The following is a 26138-nucleotide window of genomic DNA, read 5'->3' on the forward strand; positions in this document are numbered from 1 at the left end:
AACGTTAGTGTAGCAGGATTCAGAGAGACCGAAGTCTTAGCTACAGCTCCTCCATCTCACATAGGCATCCGGGCAGAGCATTGGCATACTGCCAACCCTGAGACGTTACCTGTGTGTGTGAGAGACTACCGCTTTTAGGCATTTTGATAACTACTTAAAGAACAGGATGCTTACTGGTCCTGGTCTTTAGTGTCAATATGAAACAGTAGCTGGTTTGCTGAAGGCTCTGTCTTTAATGGGCTTCTTACTGTATACAGCCTCCACCAAAAAAATGGGATTACAAACGCTTATACTACAGTTGAGCAATAAGGCACGAGGGGGTGTGTTTGGTCTTTGTATGTGTGAGTGGAGGGAACAGTAAGCATCCAGACTGCAGACGTATAGGGGCCATATGCCAGGCTCTCTGTAGTGTACACATGGGAGCCTGCATCCATCTGATCCCAGATCTGAAGGTAAGAGGGTGTGAGAGAGCCAGTCATAAAGCATAGAGCCAAGCCAGGGCCAACAGGCCATTCAGACAAAGAACCATCAGACCTTATGGGGCAAACCCCATCTGAGGGCCGTTACTGGTGCCCTGTCTGCCTCCCTTTATTACAGGCCTGTCAAATAAAAAGCATATGGCATGTAAACACATACTATTCTATAGGGAGCCATGGCGTCATCAGTAGCTCCAGTCTGTTGTTTACACTGTTCATGATGGTTGTGTGTGATGGTCAATGTGCAGAGGCTGCACCGCCCAGCACAATGGAGCATTCTGTGGGACTTTGATATTTATTCACTGTGAATGCTGAATAGCACAGATGATTTATTGCTCCGGGTTTGTTGACATACGGTCCCTGTTGTGTTGTATTGCTGCCGTGGTACATTAAAGCTCTTTGGATTCAAAGCGTCTGAGTGATCACACGGTCCTGTGATGTATGGATGAGCTGAGGCAGGCCTTTCAGAGATGGACCCTGGAAATAGTTGTGCTGTAGTATCAATGGGAATCTCATTTAGATTGAATGACACCGTTCTCCCTTCTTTCATTAGCTGCACCACACCAAGATACACGTGCATGTGGTCATGTACGTCAGAAAGGCCTGTCTAGAAGTGGTTGTCTAGGTTTGTTATTGACTCTGTTCTGTCTGTCCGTCTCCCTCCTCTAGGGTCGTGGGGGCCTGGGCTCCATCTTTGTGTGGGCGTCAGGGAACGGCGGGCGTGAGAAGGACAGCTGTAACTGTGACGGCTACACCAACAGCATCTACACCCTGTCCATCAGCAGCTCCACCCAGAACGGTAACGTGCCCTGGTACAGCGAGGCCTGCTCCTCCACCCTCGCCACAACCTACAGCTCTGGCAACCTCAACGAGAAACAGATAGTGAGTTCAGTAGACACGTGCTCGCGCACACACATACACACACACACACTTACAGTGGCAAACGGAGTGGGAAACAGATTTTGATTAATAAACATGCTGAACACACACTCTCATTCACTCCCAGTGTGAGTGTCATGGGGAGAACAGGAAGCATTCGTCTGTACAGTCTGAAAATGGGCATGTCAGAAAGCAGAACATTAAACTGAGTGGTGGTGTGCATGCAGGGTGGAGGAGAGTGTGAGTCGGGGCTCCTGTCCTGTAAGAGTCTTGTGCTCTGTGGTTCCAGGGCCTCAGTGGTATTATGTTGCTAACTACAATGGGAGATCACACAGCTTCCACTGAGCTTTGAAGAGGAGGAAGTCTATTTTACAGCATATTAGTCAGGGGAATGATGTGTGTGCGCTTCAGTGAGATGTAAGAATGGATGCATGGAAACTTTTGATGTATAGCCAGGGGGTTGATGTATAGAACCAGGTTGACTTGGCTCCTGGGATTCTTAGAGTATCTCAGGTGGTTGAATCCGGAGCCAAAGCACTAGTCCAGACTCTCTAGCTGTACTCTAGAGGTTTGAGCGTTTCTGGATGTCCTAGTTAGCCTGTATCCTGTTGCACTTCTTTGTCGGTGTTCCTATTGGTTTTAGTGCTCCTCCTTCCAGTCAGATCGATTCTAAGCCAAATGCTTACTGGACTGTTTAGTGCTTCAAGACAGGTTTTGTGTGTGTTCAGTCTAGAGGGATGACTGAGTCAGTTCTCACTGGCCTGCCTCACAGCCATGGGCTGCAGTCTTCTCACATTGAGCAGTGACACTCTCTCTCTTTCCTGCATTCCTTCTTTTCTCTCTCTTCATAAACTCTTTCTCTTCTCACTCTTTCCCACCCGCCCTCTGAGGCCCATTTGAATGAAGAACTATAAAACGTTAAAATCCCATCTCCATGTCTCGCCCTTCCACAGACCTGTCTCTCACACTCACTCTCTCACACACACACACACACACACACACACACACGGAAGGGAGGGAGGAAGGAGAGCCTCTCACTAGGAGAGATTACAGTACAATACTGTATAATGGATGTTCATCCCAACCTCTTGCCATGAGGCATGCTGTGCACACATGATTAATGAATTGGTGTATGTTTCCACATTCATGATTAATCATGTTAAGCATGTGTTGATACATAAACATCTATCAAAGTAGATGGGGCTGAGTAGAATATGATTTTTATAGTGTATAACTTACACTCTTACTGATTGCTTCAATAGAAAGTTCTTTATTTGCCCATATATTAGGTGTTAACATTTCAGCCCGGTATGGGCAGCACCATATCTAACTATAAACTCTTTTCCTGTCAGGTGACAACGGACCTCAGACAGAAGTGTACTGACACCCACACGGGCACCTCCGCCTCGGCCCCACTGGCTGCTGGGATCATCGCCCTCGCACTGGAAGCCAAGTGAGTGACTCTTACCACCTGTCTGTCTCTCTATCTGTATCTCTGTCTGTCTTCCTTTGGTTGTCTCTGTTTGTCTCAATGTCCCCTTGCTTGTTCCTATTTTTCTCTCTCTGATCTTGCTCTGTCTGTTTCTCTCCCTCCTTTGTGTTTTTTTTTGTCTGTTCACAAATATTTGCCATCTGAGCACAGACACACACACACACACACACAGAGATGTCTCAGAAGTTCGACAAACTCTTGGGGGAATTATTACAACTGTCTTGTAACACTGCATTGTGGATCAGAATAGATTAGTCCGTTATCTCCTATCATTCTGCTATGAACGTGTCATCAGCTCAGTACTGTAGTCTGGTTGGGGAACGGGGCACTTGTGACCAGTAAAAACCTCTAGTTCCCTGTCCATTAAAAGTGTCTGACTGTACTGCAGGGCTTTATGACTTTCCCTTCAGTCAAAGCTGACCTTTCAGTAAAAGAGAGCTGATGAGGTTAAAACTCACTGTTTCGCTGGGGTAATGTACACTATTTGACTGTTTTACTGTAGGCTTTTACTGTTGCTCTGCTGGGTGGAACTGCAGTAACACAGGGTTTTATATGGAGAACAGAGTAGAGTGTGGGAGAGCAGAGATGTGACTGACAGAGGGATCTCTGGTCTCTATCTTTTCAATGCAGTAACATTAAGCCTGATCAACTCTTCTTGTGCACTTGGGCACCTAATGCCAATTCCTTTGCAATTTGTCGCTATGCATTGTGGTACAGTAGGATATGTTGTAATGTCTTCATAATCATGTTAAGTGTATTTCAGATCTGGAATCTTCTATATTGATGAAAGATATGGTTGGGGTGTGTGTGTGTGTGTGTGTGTGTGTGTGTGCAGTAAAAACCTGACATGGAGGGACATGCAGCATTTGGTTGTGAGGACCTCTCATCCTGCCCACCTCCTCACCAACGACTGGAATACCAATGGGGTCGGCCGAAAAGGTACAGCTCGGCTGCCCATCACTCCCGTGCCCTGCCAGTTGTACAATGGAGACTGATCTATATTGTATTTACATCAATTGATTTAAAGTTGCCTACATTAAGCAATTACAGAAAGCCATGGCTCCAAAGTTCAAGGAGAGGTTTTACTGGGCACACAGCAGGGTACATGCAATAATCTAATAGTGAAGAGGCCCTTATTGAGTTGGAACTGGAATCGTGATGAAGTAGCCTTTCAGCAGTCTATCGATCTCTCTCTTTTTCCTTCTCTCTCTCTATCGCTCGATCTCTCTCAGTGAGCCACTCATATGGGTATGGTCTGCTTGATGCCAGTGCGATCGTGGCTCTGGCTGAGAACTGGACCAACGTTGGGCCCCAGAAAAAATGTGTGCTGTCCATGGTGGCAGAGCCCAGGTGAGCTGCACACACACACACACACACACACACACACACACACCAGCTCTACCTGTAATACCACTCACTGTTTGGCTGGCAGGAGCACCAGTGCTAGCTCTTAGGGATTACATTGGTTTTGAGTATAGTACAGTTAACCTACCAGGTGATTAACATATAATAAACCTTTGTGATCCTTATTAGAATAGGATGCTTCAGATTGTGTGTGAGAGTGTCTCATCTGGGGGGGGGGGTGTTGGCTGTAGAGGTGATGAGCGCTGCTGTGTGTGGGCTGGTTTGTGATGGGCTGTAGGTGTGACAGGTGCTCATGTGGGACCAAGCTGTCATACCCCAGTGTGACTGCATGTCATGTTTCCATTCTGAGCCTGGCACTGGGGGCCCATTGATATGCTCTGCTGGGTTCTTGTGTGTGTGTGGTAGGGTGATGATCTTTTGAGCCTGGGGGAACATGTTTAAGGGAAATAATCACTTACAGATGAGTCTCTCTCTGCTTCCATGTTCTCCACGCTTCCCTGACTGTCTCTAAACCTCTGTCGATATTTTACTCTTTCACTCTCTCACTCCTTTTCTCTTGCTCTCAGTCCCTCTCTCTCATTCTCTTTCCCTGTCTTGTGCTCCTATCTCTTCCTCTCACACTTTCTCAATATCTCTCTTTCTCTCTCCCACTCTCTCCTGACTTTAACCCTGCCTCTGCTACATACAGTAGCTGACAGGATCCAGCCCTGTTGTAGTCTCTCTGTACTGGTCCCCAGATCACAGCCTACCACTGGAGCCTGTGTGCATTGTACAGTACTAGAGGTGTTGCTTCTCCTTCACACTCTCTGACTGCTGCGGATTGGATCCTAACATTTTAAGGGTTTTAATTAGGAGGAAGCGGTGTGTTTTTACACCCAGTTCACCGATTACGGCCCGTATTTTCTATTAGCTGGGCGCCACGGCTTTTGTAAAGCCTCATGCCCTCCTCTCTCTCCCCAGCCCTCCTCTCCTCCTCTGGGTTCAGTTGTTGTGGATGTGTGTAAGCTGCTAAGCGGATTGAGGGGAGTCTAGGGAGCCTGGTACTTTTCTCCTGTAGAGGACAGGGCTGCTAATCCTGTTTCAAGGCCGCAAACCCTGTGCCCTCAGCAGTCTCTCTCTCACACACTAGTCTCTCTCTCTCACACACTAGTCTCTCTCTCTCACACACTAGTCTCTCTCTCTCTCACACACTAGTCTCTCTCTCTCTCTCTCTCTCACACTAGTCTCTCTCTCTCTCTCACACTAGTCTCTCTCTCCTCGCACACGAGTCCCTCGCGCTCGACTCTCACACGTAGTCTCTCTACTTCTCTCCTCACACTGATCTCGCTCTGCTCACACACTAGTCTCCGTCTTCTCTCTCACACTATCGCATCTCTCATCTCACACTCGCCTCTCTCAATCATCTAACACAGTCTCTCTCGCTCTCACACTAGTCTCTCTCTCTCTCACACTAGTCTCTCTCTCTCTCACACTAGTCTCTCTCTCTCTCACACTAGTCTCTCTCTCTCACACACTAGTCTCTCTCTCTCTCACACTAGTCTCTCTCTCTCTCACACTAGTCTCTCTCTCTCTCACACTAGTCTCTCTCTCTCTCACACTAGTCTCTCTCTCTCTCACACTAGTCTCTCTCTCTCTCTCACACTAGTCTCTCTCTCTCTCACACTAGTCTCTCTCTCTCACACTAGTCTCTCTCTCTCTCTCTACACTAGTCTCTCTCTCTCTCACACACTAGTCTCTCCTCTCCACACTACTCCTCTCTCTCCACACTAGTCTCTCTCTCTCACACTAGTCGCTCTCTCCACACTAGTCTCTCTCTCTCTCACACTAGTCTCTCTCTCTCTCACACTAGTCTCTCTCTCTCTCACACTAGTCTCTTCTCTCTCCACATAGTCTCTCTCTCTCTCACACTAGTCTCTCTCTCTCTCACACTAGTCTCTCTCTCTCTCACACTACGTCTCTCTCTCTCTCTCACACTAGTCTCTCTCTCTCTCACACTAGTCTCTCTCTCTCTCACACTAGGCCTCTCTCTCTCCCCACTAGTCTCCTCTCTCTCTCACACTGGCTCTCTCTCTCTCTCACACTCGTCTACTCTCTTCTCTACACTAGTCTACTCTCATCTCTCAACACTAGTCTCCTCTCTCTCACACTAGTCTCTCTCTCTCTCACATAGTCTCTCTCTCTCTCCCACTAGTCTCTCTCTCTCTCTCTCACACTAGTCTCTTCTCTCTCTCATCACACTAGTCTCTCTCTCTCCTCTCCCCACTAGTACTCTCCTCTCTTTTTCTCTCTCAACACTAGTCTCTCTCTCTCCTACACACTAGTCTCCTCTCTCTCTCCACCTAGTCTCTCTCTCTCTCTCACACTAGTCTCTCTCCCTCTCTCACACTAGTCTCTCTCTCTCTCACACACTAGTCTCTCTCTCTCTCACACACTAGTCTCTCTCTATCACACTACACTAGTCTCTCTCTCTCTCACACTAGTCTCTCTCTCTCTCACACTAGTCTCTCTCTCTCTCTCACACTAGTCTCTCTCTCTCTCTCTCACACTAGTCTCTCTCTCTCTCACACTAGTCTCTCTCTCTCTCACACTAGTCTCTCTCTCTCACACTAGTCTCTCTCTCTCACACTAGTCTCTCTCTCTCTCACACTAGTCTCTCTCTCTCACACTAGTCTCTCTCTCTCACACTAGTCTCTCTCTCTCTCTCTCTCACACTAGTCTCTCTCTCTCTCTCACACTAGTCTCTCTCTCTCTCACACTAGTCTCTCTCTCTCTCACACACTAGTCTCTCTCTCTCACACACTAGTCTCTCTCTCACACACTAGTCTCTCTCTCTCACACACACTAGTCTCTCTCTCTCTCACACACTAGTCTCTCTCTCTCTCTCACACTAGTCTCTCTCTCTCTCTCTCACACTAGTCTCTCTCTCTCTCACACTAGTCTCTCTCTCTCTCACACTAGTCTCTCTCTCTCTCTCACACTAGTCTCTCTCTCTCTCTCACACTAGTCTCTCTCTCTCTCTCACACTAGTCTCTCTCTCTCTCTCACACTAGTCTCTCTCTCTCTCTCACACTAGTCTCTCTCTCTCTCTCACACTAGTCTCTCTCTCTCTCTCTCTCACACTAGTCTCTCTCTCTCTCTCTCTCACACTAGTCTCTCTCTCTCTCTCACACTAGTCTCTCTCTCTCTCACACACACTAGTCTCTCTCTCTCTCACACACACTAGTCTCTCTCTCTCTCACACACACTAGTCTCTCTCTCTCTCACACACACTAGTCTCTCTCTCTCTCACACACACTAGTCTCTCTCTCTCTCACACACACTAGTCTCTCTCTCTCTCACACACACTAGTCTCTCTCTCTCTCACACACACTAGTCTCTCTCTCTCTCACACACACTAGTCTCTCTCTCTCACACACTAGTCTCTCTCTCTCACACACACTAGTCTCTCTCTCACACACACTAGTCTCTCTCTCTCACACACACTAGTCTCTCTCTCTCACACACACTAGTCTCTCTCTCTCACACACACTAGTCTCTCTCTCACACACACTAGTCTCTCTCTCTCACACACTAGTCTCTCTCTCTCTCTCTCTCTCTCTCTCTCTCTCTCTCACACACACTAGTCTCTCTCTCTCACACACTAGTCTCTCTCTCTCTCTCTCTCTCTCTCTCTCTCACACACACTAGTCTCTCTCTCTCTCTCACACACACACTAGTCTCTCTCTCTCTCACACACTAGTCTCTCTCTCTCTCACACACACTAGTCTCTCTCTCACACACACTAGTCTCTCTCTCTCACACACACTAGTCTCTCTCTCTCTCTCTCTCTCTCTCTCTCACACACACTAGTCTCTCTCTCTCTCTCACACACACACACTAGTCTCTCTCTCTCTCACACACACACACTAGTCGCTCTCTCTCTCTCTCACACACACTAGTCGCTCTCTCTCTCTCTCTCACACACTAGTCTCTCTCTCTCTCACACACTAGTCTCTCTCTCTCTCACACACTAGTCTCTCTCTCTCACACTAGTCCAGAGCGACAGTCACACTCAGAGGACCATTATAGTCAGGCACACAGATGCTGTCACATGCTCACTCCCAGCTGTGACATCTTTCTCACAGACACCAGAAGCCAGCAACATGAAAACACAAGCCACTCCAAGCCAATTGTCATCTTCAATCACTATGCTATCTTTGTGTAAATGTATGTTTTTGGTCCATATATGCTGATGTGCTGTTTATCTGTGTCAGGAACATTGGGAGCCACCTGCTGATCACCAAGACAGTGGACGGCTGTGTTGGGACAGCCAACCATGTGAGCTCCCTAGAACATGCCCAGGCCCAGCTCACCCTCTCCTACAACCGCAGGGGCAACCTGGGCATCTACCTGACCAGCCCACAGGGCACCCGCTCCACTCTGCTCGCTCCCAGGTACAGACAGACAGACAGACAGACAGACAGACAGACAGACAGACAGACAGACAGACAGACAGACAGACAGACAGACAGACAGACAGACAGACAGACAGACAGACAGACAGACAGACAGACAGACAGACAGACAGACAGACAGACAGACAGACACACAGACAGACAGACAGACAGTGTATTACATACTTCCTGTCTCTCCTCTCCAGGCCTCATGACTACTCATCAGAGGGCTTTAATGACTGGGCTTTCATGACCACACACTCCTGGGACGAGGACCCCCGGGGGGAGTGGACCCTGGAGATGGTAAACGTGGCAGGGGCCAGCGACTATGGTGAGACACCTCTCGTTTACTACCTTAACATTTGCTATTGTTATGTCTGGAACATTGTCTGGGAGCTCAGAGAGAGAAAGAGAGAGTGACAGGGCTTCTGTTAGTGCAGCCGTGTCTGACTAGCAGTGTCACTGAAAGAATGTGTGTGTGTGTGACGGATGTATGCTTGTGATTGCATTTATCTGTGCATCATATGTGTTTGATTCATTGATGTACTGCTTGTGAGAGAGTGTGTGCATGCGCAGTAAGTGCTTGATTTATGTGTTAATGGATTTGTGCATTTCATATTTTGCGTCAGTGCATGTACAGCATTCATGTGTTGATGATTTTGTGTGTGTGAGATGCTTCCAGACCGCTAACAGGGAGTGTTTTATGTGCGGGGCAGCAGTGTCTGTGCCTGGAGAGCTTTCCTTTTGATCCCTTTTATACAAGCTGTCAGGCAGTCTCTCTCTAGCTCCACACACCCACTTCTAAATCAGCTTCATTAAACCAGGGAGGGTAAATCAAGCAGGGGAGTGGAGGGCCCTGCTGTCTGACCCATGCTGACCTAGGCTGAACCAGGCTGATCCAGAATAACTATGACCTAAGGCCCATCCAGGCCCTCTCAGACAATCTTTTTGGGGTTTATTTGTAGTTCTCTCTCTTGCTCTTTCATTTTGTTTTCTCTCTCTCACTTTTCTCTCTTTCTCGCTTTCCCTCCCTCCCTCTGGCTGTAGATCTCTCAGCCCCTCCCCCCCATTTCTGGGATTTAGGAAGTTGGACCCTCTCAAAGGGCTTGTCATATAAATGGCTCTCCCGGGAGTGTTGTTCTGAACTAATGGGTCTATAGAGAAACACCTGAATGTATGCTTATACATGTAATGCTTTACTTCGAGGAATCTTTTCCTGTCATTCCATCCAGGAAATCCAAGAATATAGAAGGAGCAGGATAGAAGCTGCAGTTACAGAACCCTCCCTGAAGAGTGCCAAAGCCTTGCTGGCGTAGACGGTGGCTTGGAGATCTGTGCTGTTGTTGCTTATGTGTAACACTCTCTCTCCCTCCCTCTGTCTAGGCACTCTGACTCAGTTCACCCTGGTGCTGTATGGTACAGGCTCAGACTCTCCCAGCTCCACAGCCAAGGACCTCTCTCAGTCCAGTAACGGCAGCTGTAAGACTTTTGACCTACAGCAGATCTGCATTGGTAAGAATATTACTGTTGTTTACTGTAAGAGAATGTAGATTCTGTACTTAGGGTCTCGTAGAGCTGTGGTCTGCCCAGGCGTTTGTTTCTGCATAGCACAAATGCACCTAATTCAATCCATCATGGTCTAATGGATCAAAAGTCTGCCCCACTGTGACTCTGCAGGCCTTAGTTGCCTACCCCTACCCTAAACCTAACCATTTAATGAACAGGTACATTTACACTGCACACTGTACAGGTAAGACCGGAGAGATGAAACTCCTATGGAAAGTGTATGGCTTGTATAGGTTAAACCCTAGAGCAGGAGGCTCCAACAGGTAGATCGTGAGCTACCAGCAGCTCGCAGTTCACCTATGATAAACTTGCCAATTAATTCTGAAAGTACATGCATTTATTTCATGTGTTCCATCGCAATCTGTCGTAAACATAAAGCTCCCGGCTACTATCCAATCAAAGGCACATTGACATTATCCCACCCCTGGTTAGCCACTGTTGACTTAAAAATCCAAACGTAACACAATATCTGGCAATTCTATTCCGGCAATATTGTTTGGTGCGCCCGTTTGTCTAATGATAGCCGGCATCTTGTGGGTAGACAGGACTTTCCCCATAAACCTTCTCAATTAAATGTGAACAAACATTTAACCTCACAGAACTAGGCCATATCATGATTGGTTGGCCATTGCTTTGCAAACTCTGCCATGTTCTATAGATATCAAGACTTGTCTTCTGATGTGGTTTAAGCATTGACATGGACTCCATTTTTGTTGTTTCTTTATGAATAATTGTTATGTTGACAGTAAAAAATACAATTAAACTGCGAGAAATGAATTCAGAAAATACAAAACATAATTTTATGGGGCCTGTTTATTAACCATTATATTACCCGGGTATATTGACAGAAAGCACAAATCTTGTTCACTAAGGATCCGGGGAAGAGTTGCATGGTAGAGGAGAATAAAATAATGTGCCTATTTGAAAGCTCTAAAAAAAGAGTAGCTTGTGACATGTTTACATTTTTAAAAGTAGCATTCATGCTAGAGGTTGGAGACCACTGCCCTAGAATAAGACGGAGAGACAGGAACAGTCTGACCCCTGCAGGATCCCCTGGGTATCACAATTGAACACTTGTTGGTATACTGTATCAGATAGTGAGTGGCGTAATGGCATAGATGTAGGTTGTGAAGCAAGAACTCTGGATGGTTGAGTTTGTTGATCAGCTCGTCCTCAGAGACATCTACTGCGATAAAGTAAACATGGGGGCAGATTAGCGAGGACTGCATTTTCCCAGCTAAACTGACTAAGACGCACCTCCAACAACACATAATTCTGCCCCAAAACAATACTAAAAACAGGACAGGTAAAACAAAAAAAATGACATTAAAGAATGGACAACCAATAGGTTACATTGGTTTCAAGTTTGAATCCGTACATATTTGACGAGCTGATCATAGTGAAAAAGAAAATATTTCTGCGTTTGTCGTTGTGTAAACACATTGATTCTCATTGCAAATAGGCCCAGGATAACTCCTGATAAAGTTGGGTAGCTTAGTCATGGGAATCAGGACTAATAAAGCAAATGCAACTGCCTGTTTTAGGAACGGTAGGCCTACCAAATGGATGGGTATTCATAAAATTCCATTGCAGGCTGACACTGTAGGCTGACGCCGACGGCTACACCCCACCGACTGACGCCGACGGCTACACCCCACCGACTGACGCCGACGGCTACACCCCACCGACTGACGCCGACGGCTACACCCCACCGACTGACGCCGACGGCTACACCCCACCGACTGACGCCGACGGCTACACCCCACCGACTGACGCCGACGGCTACACCCCACCGACTGACGCCGACGGCTACACCCCACCGACTGACGCCGACATCAATTAGGTGTCTTTTTTGGTCCTGTCCAGACCAGTCTCATTTTAATTTTTTTCACGCCCACGGATGTAGATTTTTGGTCCGGACCAAATCTGAACTAATTATAGACGTCTATATTTGGTTTGCTCTGGGCCTCCCGAGTGGTGCAGTGGTCTAAGGCTCGGCATCGCAGTGCTAGCTGTGCCACTAGAGATCCTGGGTTTGAGTCCAGGCTCTGTTGCAGCCAGCCGTGACCGGGAGACCCATAATTGCCCCAGCGTCGTCCGGGTTAGGGAGGGTTTGGCCGGCATGGATGTCCTTGTCCCAACGCGCACTAGCGACTCCTGTGGCGGGCCGGGCACAGTGCACGTTGACATGGTCGCCATGCCCTCTGACACATTGGTTCGGCTGGCTTCCGGGTTAAGTGGGCATTGTGTCAAGAAGCAGTGCGGCTTGGTTGGGTTGTGTTTCGCAGGACGCACGGCTCTCGAAATTCACCTCTCCCGAGTCCGTACGGGAGTTGCAGCGATGAGACAAGACTAACTACTAATTGGATACCATGAAATTGGGGAGAAAAACGGGGGGGGGGGGGGGGGAAGAGACTAACAAGTTTAAACATTTGGTTTGGTCTGGACCGACCTTCATTTGGTCCAAACATAGACGGCTGGCTATAAATTACTTATTTTTAACTTTCATTAAGAACTGAAATTTTACCTGATTTCAACGTCTGGAAAATACTTAATTAATGGGACTATTCTAGTTTTGTGGGGGTATAGGAGGTGGGCAGGAATTGTTTTTGGTCTCATCTAGAGCAGCAGAACGGCCAGGACCGGGCCTGGCTGTGATCAACACATTCAGCCAGTTAGCAGATGACAACTCTTATTCGTGCAGCCAGACCAGCCCTGTAGACATACTGTGTCATTTGTTGGAATTTAGTCCCTACTCCTCCCTCTTGCCTCTGTCATCAACCCCTTCTCCCTCAACACTCTGTCACTACTCCCACCCTCTTCCTCTCTCTCCCTTCCTCTCCTTCCTCTCTCTCCCTTCCTCTCCTTCCTCTCTCTCCCTTCCTCTTTTCCTGCTGTCCCCTTTCATTTGATCCTTCCTCTCTCTCCCACCCACTTCAACTCTTTCAACAGGGAGAGAATGACAACTGATTATGAACCAAGTAATTAGATTGGGATAATGGTCTGTATGACCGTGTAGGCTGGGGGGAATGGGCCTTGGGTGGATGCGGGGGGGGGGGCCTCAGTAGCTGTGTGTGTGAGATTAGCTTTCCAAATCATTGGGGGAGATAAGGAGTTACAGGGTGCTGCTACTGAAACTACTGCGGTGATAACACACAGACACTAATGCCACTGCCAAACTGTCCACGTGGATGTGCAGACTTAGTACAGATAAATGCTTCAGAGCTTATTAGAAAGTCCATATATCTGCGATATTATTTCCAACTGGGTTGGCAAGGCACTGCTCAGGGCATAGATATGCTACAGTGCATTTCTCCTCAGACTGATGAGGGATTTACACATGCTGCATTTGTCTCAGCACACAATCTGCACAGCTCATCAACACATTCACACTCCAAACAGTTTGCAGCAGGAAACTGTTCATTCTAGCAGAAGCTACATGAACATTATGCAGCTTAAGTTGAGGGAACATTCACAGGCTAATGATTTTAATGCCCCAGAATGAGGCGATGCGTAATGTGCTGCATGATTGTCATGGCAGACTATTCAAATACAGTTCACATATTTGAAGCTTTGTGTGAACTATATCCATTTATTACCGGTGGTTGTGCACTAACCGTGTTAAATGAAGAATTTGAACACCAGCAGTACTAAAATATGTCTGTTTCTCCTCTTGTCTCCTTGTATGCAGAGTGCAATGGTGGCTACTACCTCTTCCAGCAGGGCTGTGTGAGGGACTGTCCAGCCGGCTACACCGCAGGCTCCCAGCTCCTCAGTTACACCATGGGGAACTCTGTGGATCCAGCCTCGGTCCCCTCCTGCCTGCCCTGCCAACCCCCCTGCCTGACCTGCAGCGGCCTCAGCCCCAGTGCCTGCCTCTCCTGCCCCCCTCACAGCCACCTGGACCCTGTGTCCAGCACCTGCCTGCACCTCAACCAGATCCAGAGGGAGTCCCCTGGCAACTTCATGGTGGGCCAGGGCAACACCAGTCCCCGCCCAGAGCTCAGCTCGCGCCTGCCCGTCACCATCGCCGTGCTCAGCTGCATGATCATCATGGCCACCTTCGCTGGGGTGTTCGTTCTACTGCAGCTGAGATCTGGAGTCCTGGCCAAACTGCCCTCACTGGAGGAGGCCGGCTCAGGCCTGAGGGGGGGCTTCGGCCTGGGGGGCAGCAGCAGAATGGTGTCGTATCGCGGTATCCCTACAGTGTGGGGCGACGAGGGGGTGAACACTGACTCCGACAATGATGAGTTTGACGTCCACAATGAGAAGACTGCCTTTATCAAAACACAAAGTGCTCTTTAACCCCCTCCTGTCTTCGTATTCCTGCTTTCTACAGCCTCTCCTCCAATCACTCTGACTCGTCTAATTCCGGGCTCCCTGTCCTCCTCATGGTCCCCTCTGGTTTCTCTTTCCCTGTTTCGCTCCCTCGTTCTTCCTCATCGGGTTTCATCCTCCAGGTTTAGTGTTCCACTCTGTAGTGGGTGACCTGATAAGAGACTGGAGTCACGCGGAACAGGGATGGCCTGGGCGCCCTCGGCGCTCGCTTCACACTCGGGTGCTTTTCTATTAAACTGTCTCTCTGTGCCCTTTCGCCCTCAATCACCATCAGACAGAGTGTTTTCTGAACACAGCCCATTTCCCGGACGGCTCCAGGGTTTCCCTGTCACAATAAACAAACCATTATTGTTTGCTCTCTCCCTGCTTTTTTTCTTCTTCATCTCCAGTTCCAGTGCAGTAGCCAGATGAGATTGTAAATTGGGGGTACACTGTGTGTGTGTGTGTGTGTGTGTGTGTGTGTGTGTGTGTGTGTTGAGTGGACAGCGAGATCGGGGTAGGGTCAGGTTCTGAGAAGCCACAGCAGAGTCCTCAAAGTCCTGCCGTTTTGGTGAATCAGCCCCAGGCCCTCCCAGAGCTGCTGAGTGTGTCCATGCTGCAGTATGAGACTGTATCTCTCTCTCAGCTCTGGCTGGATACAAGGCTATGAGTCTATGAGACTAGCAACGCCCACTCTACCCCCAGCATGGGGGCATGAGGTTCGGGCCGAGTGCTCGCTCGTTGCCAGATCCCCAAAGATAGGTCAGCAGTTCACCCAGCTACGCCTCCACACTTTACTGGGACTCAGAATTTTGACCAAAATAATATTGCCTCTATGATTAAAACCCCATTCCCAAGAAAAAAGTACCTAGGAATAATTAAATTGGCTTTCCACTTTAGTCTTTTAATTGCTCAGCTTCTGAGGGTGAGAGTGTTAGTGAGATGTATTGTGGATGGGGCTCAGTACAGTAGAAGTGACTTTTAACACAAGGGCTTCTCTGGGTAGCTATACAGGTAGTGAGAGAAGGGTTTTACGCACTGCAGAGGAGAGAGGGAGAATAACAAAGTCTGGCCATGATTACCAGACGGGGCACTCCACTCTCCCTATTCTGCTGCTCTTTTAATGCTGTTCATCACACACACTTAGCACTATGTTGGTCTTGTGTGTATGTGTTTTTGTGTGTCTGAGTGTGTGACGGCCAAGTGTGTGAGCAGGTGTCCAGTTGAGCAAAAGGAAGGAATGAGCACATTAGGAATACTAAGGATGTGGTTGTGTTTGTAGGCTGAGTTATGATACTGGTTGGTCGATGTTGTGTCCCTGTGTGCTGTTCTTTAAAGAACTGAGGTTGGCTATATAAGCAAACTTCTTTTAACATTTTTTTATCTGTCATTGAGACTTATCACTGCTTCTCTCCAGTCGTCATCAGACTTATCACTGCTTCTCTCCAGTCGTCATCAGACTTATCACTGCTTCTCTCCAGTCGTCATCAGACTTATCACTGCTTCTCTCCAGTCGTCATCAGACTTATCACTGCTTCTCTCCAGTCGTCATCAGACTTATCACTGCTTCTATACAGTCGTCATCAGACTTATCACTGCTTCTATACAGTCATCATCAGACTTATCACTGCTTCTATACAGTCGTCATCAGATTATCACTGCTTCTCTCCAGTCGTCATCAGGGATGTCGATGCAAACCAGAGATAATCTGTTTCATATACTTGCCAATGAATTATATCCTGAATGACACTACAGCTCAGATGTGTTCCAAGGGATTTCTTTTCTATTCAAACTATCTTTATTGAAAAACTAAAGTAAATGTTTGGCTGCATATCTTCCTTCTACAATCTGTACCTCATTAATTCATCCATTGGACAAATATTGGATCCATCCATCCATCTTTTTAAAAAAAAATTATGTTGAAGTTATTGTTCATTTCCAGCAGATAATAGGGGGCTTCGCTGAGAGGGGTTGTCATAGTGACAACACGCATATAAGATTGATGCAGCTGCTCATCCCGTCCTCACTCAGATCACACAGCAACGGCAGCAGAGTATATGTGTTCCATAGCTATGATGAAGGATTATATAGGTCAAAGAGAGGGATATTTCTTTTGAACCGTAGGAGTTTTCCTTTCAGTGATTTACACTTCTACAGTAATAATAAGACTGAAATGTCTTTATCTACAGTGCCAGGGCTGTAGGGCTGTAGGGCTGCGGTCTCGCTCATCTTTTTCTCTCTCCTCCCCTACTCTGTCCTGGCACAACTTAAATGTAATTTAATATATCCTGATTTATGCCCTCTGAATGGGTTGTTTTTTAAGGGGGAGGGGGGGGTGATCCCTGTGCTTTAAATCTTATGTAATTAAAAGCATTGCTGAGGAAGAATTAATCTTCAATATACAGATTGAGGAGTTGCTATCCTCTGAGAGCAAAGTAATGACGGCCAACTTTGAGCAAAATATGTAATTATTACAAAGATGGAATTGTTTGTATTTTAGCCCTGGCTGATGTAAGGTGCTGTAATGCTGTCATTGATGATAATTTGTTCCCTTAAAATTAAGAAGTAACAGAAATCCTAAGAGATTTTTCTTCCCACCAGAATTCTAGTTGAGCCGCTGCTGAGGCAATCATTTCAATGTCCCAACGTACTTTCCCCATTTACATTGTTTCCTCTAAGTTGGTCACGCCTGAATGTGGAAATCTCTATTGCATTATAACAGTATGTCTAAGGAAACGGAGAGCTGCTGGGAAAGAGGTTGTGTCCCTTGCAGTGCAGCCTCAATACTACATCTGACTGCAGCAGAGTTTCTGGCATTACCAAAGACAGGGCAATTTAGAGTTGTGTTCAGTACAGTTCTGCTCCAGATTGCTGAGCCTGAGTTAGGGAGATGATGCAATCTGCGGTTTTCTATATGCATTGATTCATAAATCAGATGAATATGTCCTCTTTTTTAAGCTCTTTCTGTTATTCCTGCTTTTTAATGCAGCGAGACCTTTCCCTCTCCACCCCGCTTGGTGACGGTGGTGGAGCAGAGACATTCTGTATGCTGAGATACAGCGTTGGATGTGGAGGGAGCAGATTGAGAATGTGTCCCATCCCCATACACTAAAGGGCTGAATGAGGCTGTGTGTGTGTGTGTGTGTGTGTGTGTGTGTGTGTGTGTGTGTGTGTGTGTGTGTGTGTGTGTGTGTGTGTGTGTGTGTGTGTGTGTGTGTGTGTGTGATAACTACAGAAGAAACACACTCATGGGGGTTAAACAGAGCTCTGGATACACGGCCCATCCAGCTCTGTCCACCTCTCCTTATGAAGTCTTTGGCCTGGGACTACATATTATACCTTACAGAAACCGTGACCTATGAATAATGTCAAAGAATGACTACCCTAGATGGGACATGACTCTAAAATAAGGCCTATTTTTGTACTATATATATATATATATATATATATATATATGGTGCAGTGTAATTTTCTTGTAATTTAAAGATTTCTTTTTGCTCTTGTTAAATTTGTCCTTTTTATTTAATTGATAGATTCTATGAAAAATAAAGATCTATGCAAACTTCAGGATTTGTCATGTGCTTTTCTATGTGATTAATGGTTGGCTGTATTTCAAGAATCAATATCTTCTGTCCAGCTAGATTGAATTGAGTAGAGTACTTTATTTCACCTGAGTGCTGTGCTCCAAGAGGGTACAATGGCAGTTCATATATAGAGTCAAAGGATCGCTTTACAGGAGTTGGACAATTGTGGTAAATGAAAGTAAAAGTATAACCTGTTTCTTACATCCGCAGTACTGTGTATCGCACCAGAAGAGCTACAGTCAGTGTCCTCGACCCAGGGTTGGGTAGGTTACTTTCTTAACATAATCCGTAAATTACTAAACTCAGCAAAAATAGAAATGTCCCTTTTTTCAGGACCCTGTCTTTAAAAGATAATTCGTAAAAATCCAAATAACTTCACAGATCGTCATTGTAAAGGGTTTAAACACGGTTTCCCATGCTTGTTCAATGAACCATAAACGAACATACACCTGTGGAAAGGTCGTTAAGAAACTAACAGCTTACAGACAGTAGGCAATTAAGGTCACAGTTATGAAAACTTAGGACACTAAAGAGGCCTTTCTACTGACTCTGGAAAAACGCAAAGAAAGATGCCCAGGGTCCCTACTCATCTGCGTGAACGTGGCTTAGGCATGCTGCAAGGAGGCATGAGGACTGCAGATGTGGCCAGGGCAATAAATTGCAATGTCCGTACTGTGAGACGCCTAAGACGGCGCTACAGGGAGACAGGACGGACAGATGATTGTCCTCGCAGTGGCAGACCACGTGTAACAACACCTGCACAGGATCGGTACATCCGAACATCACACCTGCGGGACAGGTACAGGATGGCAACAACAACTGCCCGAGTTACACCAGGAATGCACAATCCCTCCATCAGTGCTAAGACTGTCCGCAATAGGCTGAGAGAGGCTGGACTGAGGGCTTGTAGGCATGTTGTAAGGCAGGTCCTCACCAGACATCACCGACAACAATGTTGGTGGGCACAAACCCACCATCGCTGGACCAGACAGGACTGGCAAAAATTGCTCTTCACTGACGAGTTGCGGTTTTGTCTCACCAGGGGTGATGGTCGGATTCGAGTTTATCGTTGAAGTAATGAGCGTTACACCGAGGCCTGTACTCTGGAGCGGGATCGAGGTGGAGTGTACATCATGGTCTGGGGCAGTGTGTCACAGCGACGTTGGACTGAGCTTGTCAATCTCAACGCTGTGCGTTACAGGGAAGACATCCTCCTCCCTCATGTGGTACCCTTCCTGCAGGCTCATTCTGACATGACACTCCAGCATGACAATGCCAGATACTGTTACTTTTGATTTTGACCCCCCCCCCCCCCCCCCCCCCCTTTGTTCAGGGACCCATTATTCAATTTCTGTGGAACTTTGTTCAGTTTGTCTCAGTTGTTGAATCTTATGTTCATACAAATATTTACACATGTTAAGTTTGCTGAAAATAAACGCAGTTGACAGTGAGAGGATGTTTCTTTTTTTGCTGAGTTTAGTTGTCCAAAACTGTAATCAGTAACGTAACTTTTTGGCTAACGTACATTCAGTTACTTCTGGAATACTTTACCCTTAAGAGGCACAGGTTAACGTTTTTCGTCATGAATCTTGTTCTGGAGGCAGCTATGCAGAGTGGTCACTAATTGCCACAGTCATAAAATATGATTTTAAACCTAACATTAACCACACTGTTAATGCCGAAGCTTAAATTAAGAACTAAAACATTTTTTGTTTCATTAACTTGTACAATATTGACCCATTTAGCGGAAATCGCTCAGCTCTGCGTCGTGGACGACTCATCTCAATAAACGTCAACCTGTTAAGATGCATTAGAAAAAAACAAAAATGAATATTACCAATTGAACAACATCCATTGCAGGATAAATTACAGAGTTGGCCATAAATGGATGTTGCATTTTACTTAATGGGTTGGTTACGTAGGCTTCTTCTAACCCATTGCTTTCTACTACAGATAATACGATTATGCTGTATCTTTACATAAAAAAACACCAGTCTGTCGGATTTCCGGTCATTCCAATGAATTTAATACCCCTTGATATTCAAGAATAGGATTTGGAAATATAGATTAGCCAAATTGTTTTACCTCAGCATAAACCCAAAACTAAGGATTAATTAGCCTACTCTGTTGTCTATGATTTATTTTGTTGTCATGGAGGATTAATTAGGCTCATTGCTTTGAGTTGAAAAATAAATGCTGCTCTTGGAATGGCATGCTTTGAACACTCCCGAAAAGTGCTTTTTTGCATGTGAAAAATGGAACCGAGGTAAAGACAGTTTCAAGTTGGATATTCACGTTTTCAAACCATTTGAGCCACAGACTCCAAATAAGTGTCATGATGTTGGAAAATTTGCGCACAACTTTGCACAGGTCTTATTTTCACGATTTGGACATTAATTCGCATTCCAAAGCTAATAAACATATGGAAATGTGAGCAGCATTTTGTATTCCTAGTTGAATTAGTTAGGGAACATAAACAAAGTACAAACTTTTTATACATTCAAAATTCAATAGCTCCTTGGTCATGTGACCTACTTGACTCAAACAAGGTTCAGAATCTCCACTGACTACCCTTCTATATTGCACACCCTTTGGTTTGTTCATTATCATCTCACATGAATTTTTCAAACTTTAAAATATCAATAGCTCCTTGGTCATGTGACCTACTGACCTCAAACAAGGTTCAGAATGTCCACCGACTATGCCTTCATATTGCACACTATTGTTTGTCTACTTTCATCTCATGCTATTAGACTTAAATCTGTAAGCCTGAGACCCAGTGGGTGTGGACATTGCTGTACAGTGGACACCCACACTCAGAAGTCATTTGGAGAAAAAGAGAGTATCTGACTGATAGAGTAGTTAACAGTGATTACTATTATCTGTCTAACACTCTTGTACCCTCAAACCCTTCCAGGACATTACAATCTCACAGCGCAGGATATTCCATGGTCCCTAGACTCCTTTCTAACAGTCCTCAAGCTTCAATAGGGTAGTCAATGACTGTGTAAATGTTGAAATTCAGAGTCAATGTTATCCTTTTAGTAAGTCTTCTGGTCAGGCATAAAATGTTATCTCCAGTTTCTTGCTTTCTCAGGTCCTGCTGAGTGGACGGTATTGATGCCTTTTCAGTCTAGCTCCAGTTAGGTGTCGTCATGTGATAAGCACCACGTCACCCCACTCCCGTTTCATAACACCCTCAAACCTTCTACCATTTGTCTACACTCCAAGAACCATGAGAGCCCTCTAGCTGTAGACGCCCCCAGATCCATGACAACTGAGATTCACATATCCTTCTTAGCTTGTAGGTCTGAAAGCGTTTTTGTCAATATTATGTTGAAATATCAAAGACTAAGCTTTTCCTTTCAAGTCAAAGCCTTGTTTGCCTTTATTACATACACGTATACTACTAACTAGTTCTGTTTATTTTGACTTTGCAACATAAAAATGTTGTTGGGAGCTGTAAAAACACTTCCACAGATGTATGTTAATAAAGAAATACTACAGCTCAGTGCAATGGTAAATGTTACGTCAGCTGTGGGATATGGACAGTAGAGGGGGATGCTGTTGTACTGGCAGTAGAGGGGGATGCTGTTGTACTGGCAGTAGAGGGGGAGGCTGTTGTACTGGCAGTAGAGGGGCAGGCTGTTGTACTGGCAGTAGAGGGGCAGGCTGTTGTACTGGCAGTAGAGGGGGATGCTGTTGTACTGGCAGTAGAGGGGGATGCTGTTTTACTGACAGTAGAGGGGGATGCTGTTGTACTGACAGTAGAGGGGGATGCTGTTGTACTGACAGTAGAGGGGGATGCTGTTGTACTGACAGAGGGGGATGCTGTTGTACTGGCAGTAGAGGGGGATGCTGTTGTACTGGCAGTAGAGGGGGAGGCTGTTGTACTGGCAGTAGAGGGGGAGGCTGTTGTACTGGCAGTAGAGGGGGAGGCTGTTGTACTGACAGTAGAGGGGGATGCTGTTGTACTGGCAGTAGAGGGGGTTGCTGTTGTACTGGCAGTAGAGGGGGATGCTGTTGTACTGGCAGTAGAGGGGGATGCTGTTGTACTGACAGTAGAGGGGGATGCTGTTGTACTGGCAGTAGAGGGGGATGCTGTTGTACTGGCAGTAGAGGGGGATGCTGTTGTACTGGCAGTAGAGGGGGATGCTGTTGTACTGGCAGTAGAGGGGGATGCTGTTGTACTGGCAGTAGAGGGGGATGCTGTTGTACTGGCAGTAGAGGGGGAGGCTGTTGTACTGGCAGTAGAGGGGGAGGCTGTTGTACTGGCAGTAGAGGGGGAGGCTGTTGTACTGGCAGTAGAGGGGGATGCTGTTGTACTGACAGTAGAGGGGGATGCTGTTGTACTGACAGTAGAGGGGGATGCTGTTGTACTGACAGTAGAGGGGGATGCTGTTGTACTGACAGTAGAGGGGGATGCTGTTGTACTGGCAGTAGAGGGGGATGCTGTTGTACTGGCAGTAGAGGGGGATGCTGTTGTACTGGCAGTAGAGGGGGATGCTGTTGTACTGACAGTAGAGGGGGAGGCTGTTGTACTGACAGTAGAGGGGGATGCTGTTGTACTGGCAGTAGAGGGGGATGCTGTTGTACTGGCAGTAGAGGGGGATGCTGTTGTACTGGCAGTAGAGGGGGATGCTGTTGTACTGACAGTAGAGGGGGAGGCTGTTGTACTGACAGTAGAGGGGGAGGCTGTTGTACTGACAGTAGAGGGGGAGGCTGTTGTACTGACAGTAGAGGGGGAGGCTGTTGTACTGACAGTAGAGGGGGATGCTGTTGTACTGGCAGTCAGCACTATTTTCAGGACTTTTGTTATGAGGGTCACAGCACTGGAGAATAACCTGGTTCTGATCCAGATGTACCGGACTCATTTGCCTGAGGGTGGCCTCTAAAATAGTAAATACAGTTATGTTTGCTTGTACACTGGTCAACCTAAGGCACAGCATGCAATACTTGCTGTTGTTTGTAATAATTAGTCATGTTTTTGTCCACATTTGTTTGGAAATACATGTAACTGTCTTTTGTCGTTGGCGCATTCAGCTGCATGGTACTGTGCCGTTAGTTGTCATGTTGTCACTAAGCTGGTTGTTGTTAGTCTAAAGCATACTTTTACAAGTTTGTTTAATATTTGCATTTATCACCCAGCTCTTTGCCTCAAGAGTGCAGTCTGCCTTTCACAGCCCTTATCGAAAAAACGACATTGTAATTCATTTGGTGTTCGAACAGAGGTGCTTAAAGGAAGGCGCACAGGTAGACCTCATGAAAAACAATGTTTCATATGCTCTTTTTAATCACAGTAATAGGCAGTGATTTGTCAGAGTGAGCTTGATAACGTGAAAGAATCCTTTTTCATAGCATCACTTTCATATACTGTACATTAAGACAAATCCTTCTACTGTGAGTATTAGCACTCAGTTTACATAACCTATCCAATTTGTAAGTCGCTCTGGATAAGAGTGTCTTCTAAATGACGTAAATGTAAATAACCTGATAATGACTTGATATTTGAGTGCATTCACAACAAGCCACCTGCAGACAACTTACAAAATGCAATAGTGCATTTGAGGGTTGGTTTTTCTGATGAAAATAGTTATTTGATGCATGGCCTACTATTTCTAACTGGAAAAATGAATTCCCACATCTTTTGTGTAACACAAATGTATACTGCTCAAAAAAATAAAGGGAACACTAAAATAACACATCCTAGATCTGAATGAATGAAATAATCTTATTAAATACTTTTTTCTTTACATAGTTGAATGTGCTGACAACAAAATCACACAAAAATAATCAATGGAAATCCAATTTATCAACCCATGGAGGTCTGGATTTGGAGTCACACTCAAAATTAAAGTGGAAAAACACACTACAGGCTGATCCAACTTTGATGTAATGTCCTTAAAACAAGTCAAAATGAGGCTCAGTAGTGTGTGTGGCCTCCACGTGCCTGTATGACCTCCCTACAACGCCTGGGCATGCTCCTGATGAGGTGGCGGATGGTCTCCTGAGGGATCTCCTCCCAGACCTGGACTAAAGCATCCGCCAACTCCTGGACAGTCTGTGGTGCAACATGGCGTTGGTGGATGGAGCGAGACATGATGTCCCAGATGTGCTCAATTGGATTCAGGTCTGGGGAACGGGTGAACCAGTCCATAGCATCAATGCCTTCCTCTTGCAGGAACATGAGGTCTAGCATTGTCTTGCATTAGGAGGAACCCAGGGCCAACCGCACCAGCATATGGTCTCACAAGGGGTCTGAGGATCTCATCTCGGTACCTAATGGCAGTCAGGCTACCTCTGGCGAGCACATGGAGGGCTATGCGGCCCCCCAAAGAAATGCCACCCCACACCATGACTGACCCACCACCAAACCGGTCATGCTGGAGGATGTTGCAGGCAGCAGAACGTTCTCCACGGCGTCTCCAGACTGTCACGTCTGTCACATGTGCTCAGTGTGAACCTGCTTTCATCTGTGAAGAGCACAGGGCACCAGTGGCGAATTTGCCAATCTTGGTGTTCTCTGGCAAATGCCAAACGTCCTGCACGGTGTTGGGCTGTAAGCACAACCCCCACCTGTGGACGTCGGGCCCTCATACCACCCTCATGGAGTCTGTTTCTGACCGTTTGAGCAGACACATGCACATTTGTGGCCTGCTGGAGGTCATTTTGCAGGGCTCTGGCAGTGCTCCTCCTTGCACAAAGGCGGAGGTAGCGGTCCTGCTGCTGGGTTGTTACCCTCCTACGGCCTCCTCCACGTCTCCTGATGTACTGTCCTGTCTCCTGGTAGCGCCTCCATGCTCTGGACACTACGCTGACAGACACAGCAAACCTTCTTGCCACAGCTCGCATTGATGTGCCATCCTGAATGAGCTGCACTACCTGAGCCACTTGTGTGGGTTGTAGACTCCGTCTCAGGCTACCACTAGAGTGAAAGCACCGCCAGCATTCAAAAGTGACCAAAACATCAGCCAGGAAGCATAGGAACTGAGAAGTGGTCTGTGGTCACCACCTGCAGAACCACTCCTTTATTGGGGGTGTCTTGCTAATTGCCTATAATTTCCACCTGTTGTCTATTCCATTTGCACAACAGCATGTGAAATTTATTGTCAATCAGTGTTGCTTCCTAAGTGGACAGTTTGATTTCACAGAAGTGTGATTGACTTGGAGTTACATTGTGTTGTTTAAGTGTTCCCTTTATTTTTTTGAGCAGTGTATAACATTCACACAACTACACGTTGATACCTACAGGTTTTTTCCTGTGCAGTGATCAACTTACATTTTGATATCTTTTTGTATTTCTGAGTGACGTAAAGGTATCGACATAGTGATGAATTAAGTTAATGTCATTACAGAAAACATACAACAAAATGAAGGAGTTAACAACACATTAGAAACAGAGCATGTCATGAAACTGGCAAATAAAGATGACAATGGAAAGGAAATATTGATGATGGACAGAAATTCAGTCAACACCAACTAGATCATTACTCCAGAGACAGAGGGACAGAAGGTGAGGCAGAGGCTCTAGAGGACAGGAAAGATGACATACAAGGACGAAGTGACGAAGAGTACTCCGGAGACAGAGGGACAGAACAAGTGAGTGATGCTAAAATAATGACCAGACCAGGGGCAAAGTCATTTTACATTTCTATTAAGATGGACAGGTGGAAGAAAATAAAGCCCTTACAGGTACCTCAACTCTACAACAGCCATGGACAATGTGCTTTATTCTGAATTTAGTAAGGTCAATCCATGCTGCACCTTGCCATTCAAATACCAGCATATCAAAGCTAGTCACAGCCGGAAAAAAGCCTCACTTCTGTGCCTCGGCCACCTGCACCTTTCAGTCGTGTAAAGCGTAATACATGTTTAAACGACAAAAAAGACCTAGCAAATATGTCAACATTTGTATTCTGATTTGGTGAGGTGACACACCAACGAAGTGAGAGAAGATGTAGGCCTGTAAGATATAATCGCAGAGGTGCAGTAGCAAAGGCAGCACAAAAAGGTGTCCGCAGCTACC

General features: G+C 46.3%; 1 protein-coding gene across 2 annotated transcripts in view; it reads left to right on the forward strand.

Annotated features, from left to right (window-relative positions):
* LOC115203143 (furin-1) overlaps nucleotides 1-18095 on the forward strand; it is a 95144-nt gene extending 77049 nt beyond the window's left edge. For both annotated transcript variants that reach the window (XM_029767551.1, XM_029767550.1), the window contains exons 9-16: nucleotides 1146-1358; nucleotides 2708-2808; nucleotides 3683-3786; nucleotides 4080-4197; nucleotides 8466-8645; nucleotides 8852-8976; nucleotides 10029-10157; nucleotides 13903-18095. In XM_029767551.1, the coding sequence (XP_029623411.1) occupies nucleotides 1146-1358; nucleotides 2708-2808; nucleotides 3683-3786; nucleotides 4080-4197; nucleotides 8466-8645; nucleotides 8852-8976; nucleotides 10029-10157; nucleotides 13903-14516 (1584 nt within the window). In that variant the 3' untranslated portion in view covers nucleotides 14517-18095. The remainder of the gene's footprint in view (nucleotides 1-1145; nucleotides 1359-2707; nucleotides 2809-3682; nucleotides 3787-4079; nucleotides 4198-8465; nucleotides 8646-8851; nucleotides 8977-10028; nucleotides 10158-13902) is intronic.
* Nucleotides 18096-26138: the final 8043 nt, after the last annotated feature.

Source organism: Salmo trutta, chromosome 12, assembly GCF_901001165.1.
Source record: "Salmo trutta chromosome 12, fSalTru1.1, whole genome shotgun sequence".
NCBI lineage: Eukaryota > Metazoa > Chordata > Actinopteri > Salmoniformes > Salmonidae > Salmo > Salmo trutta.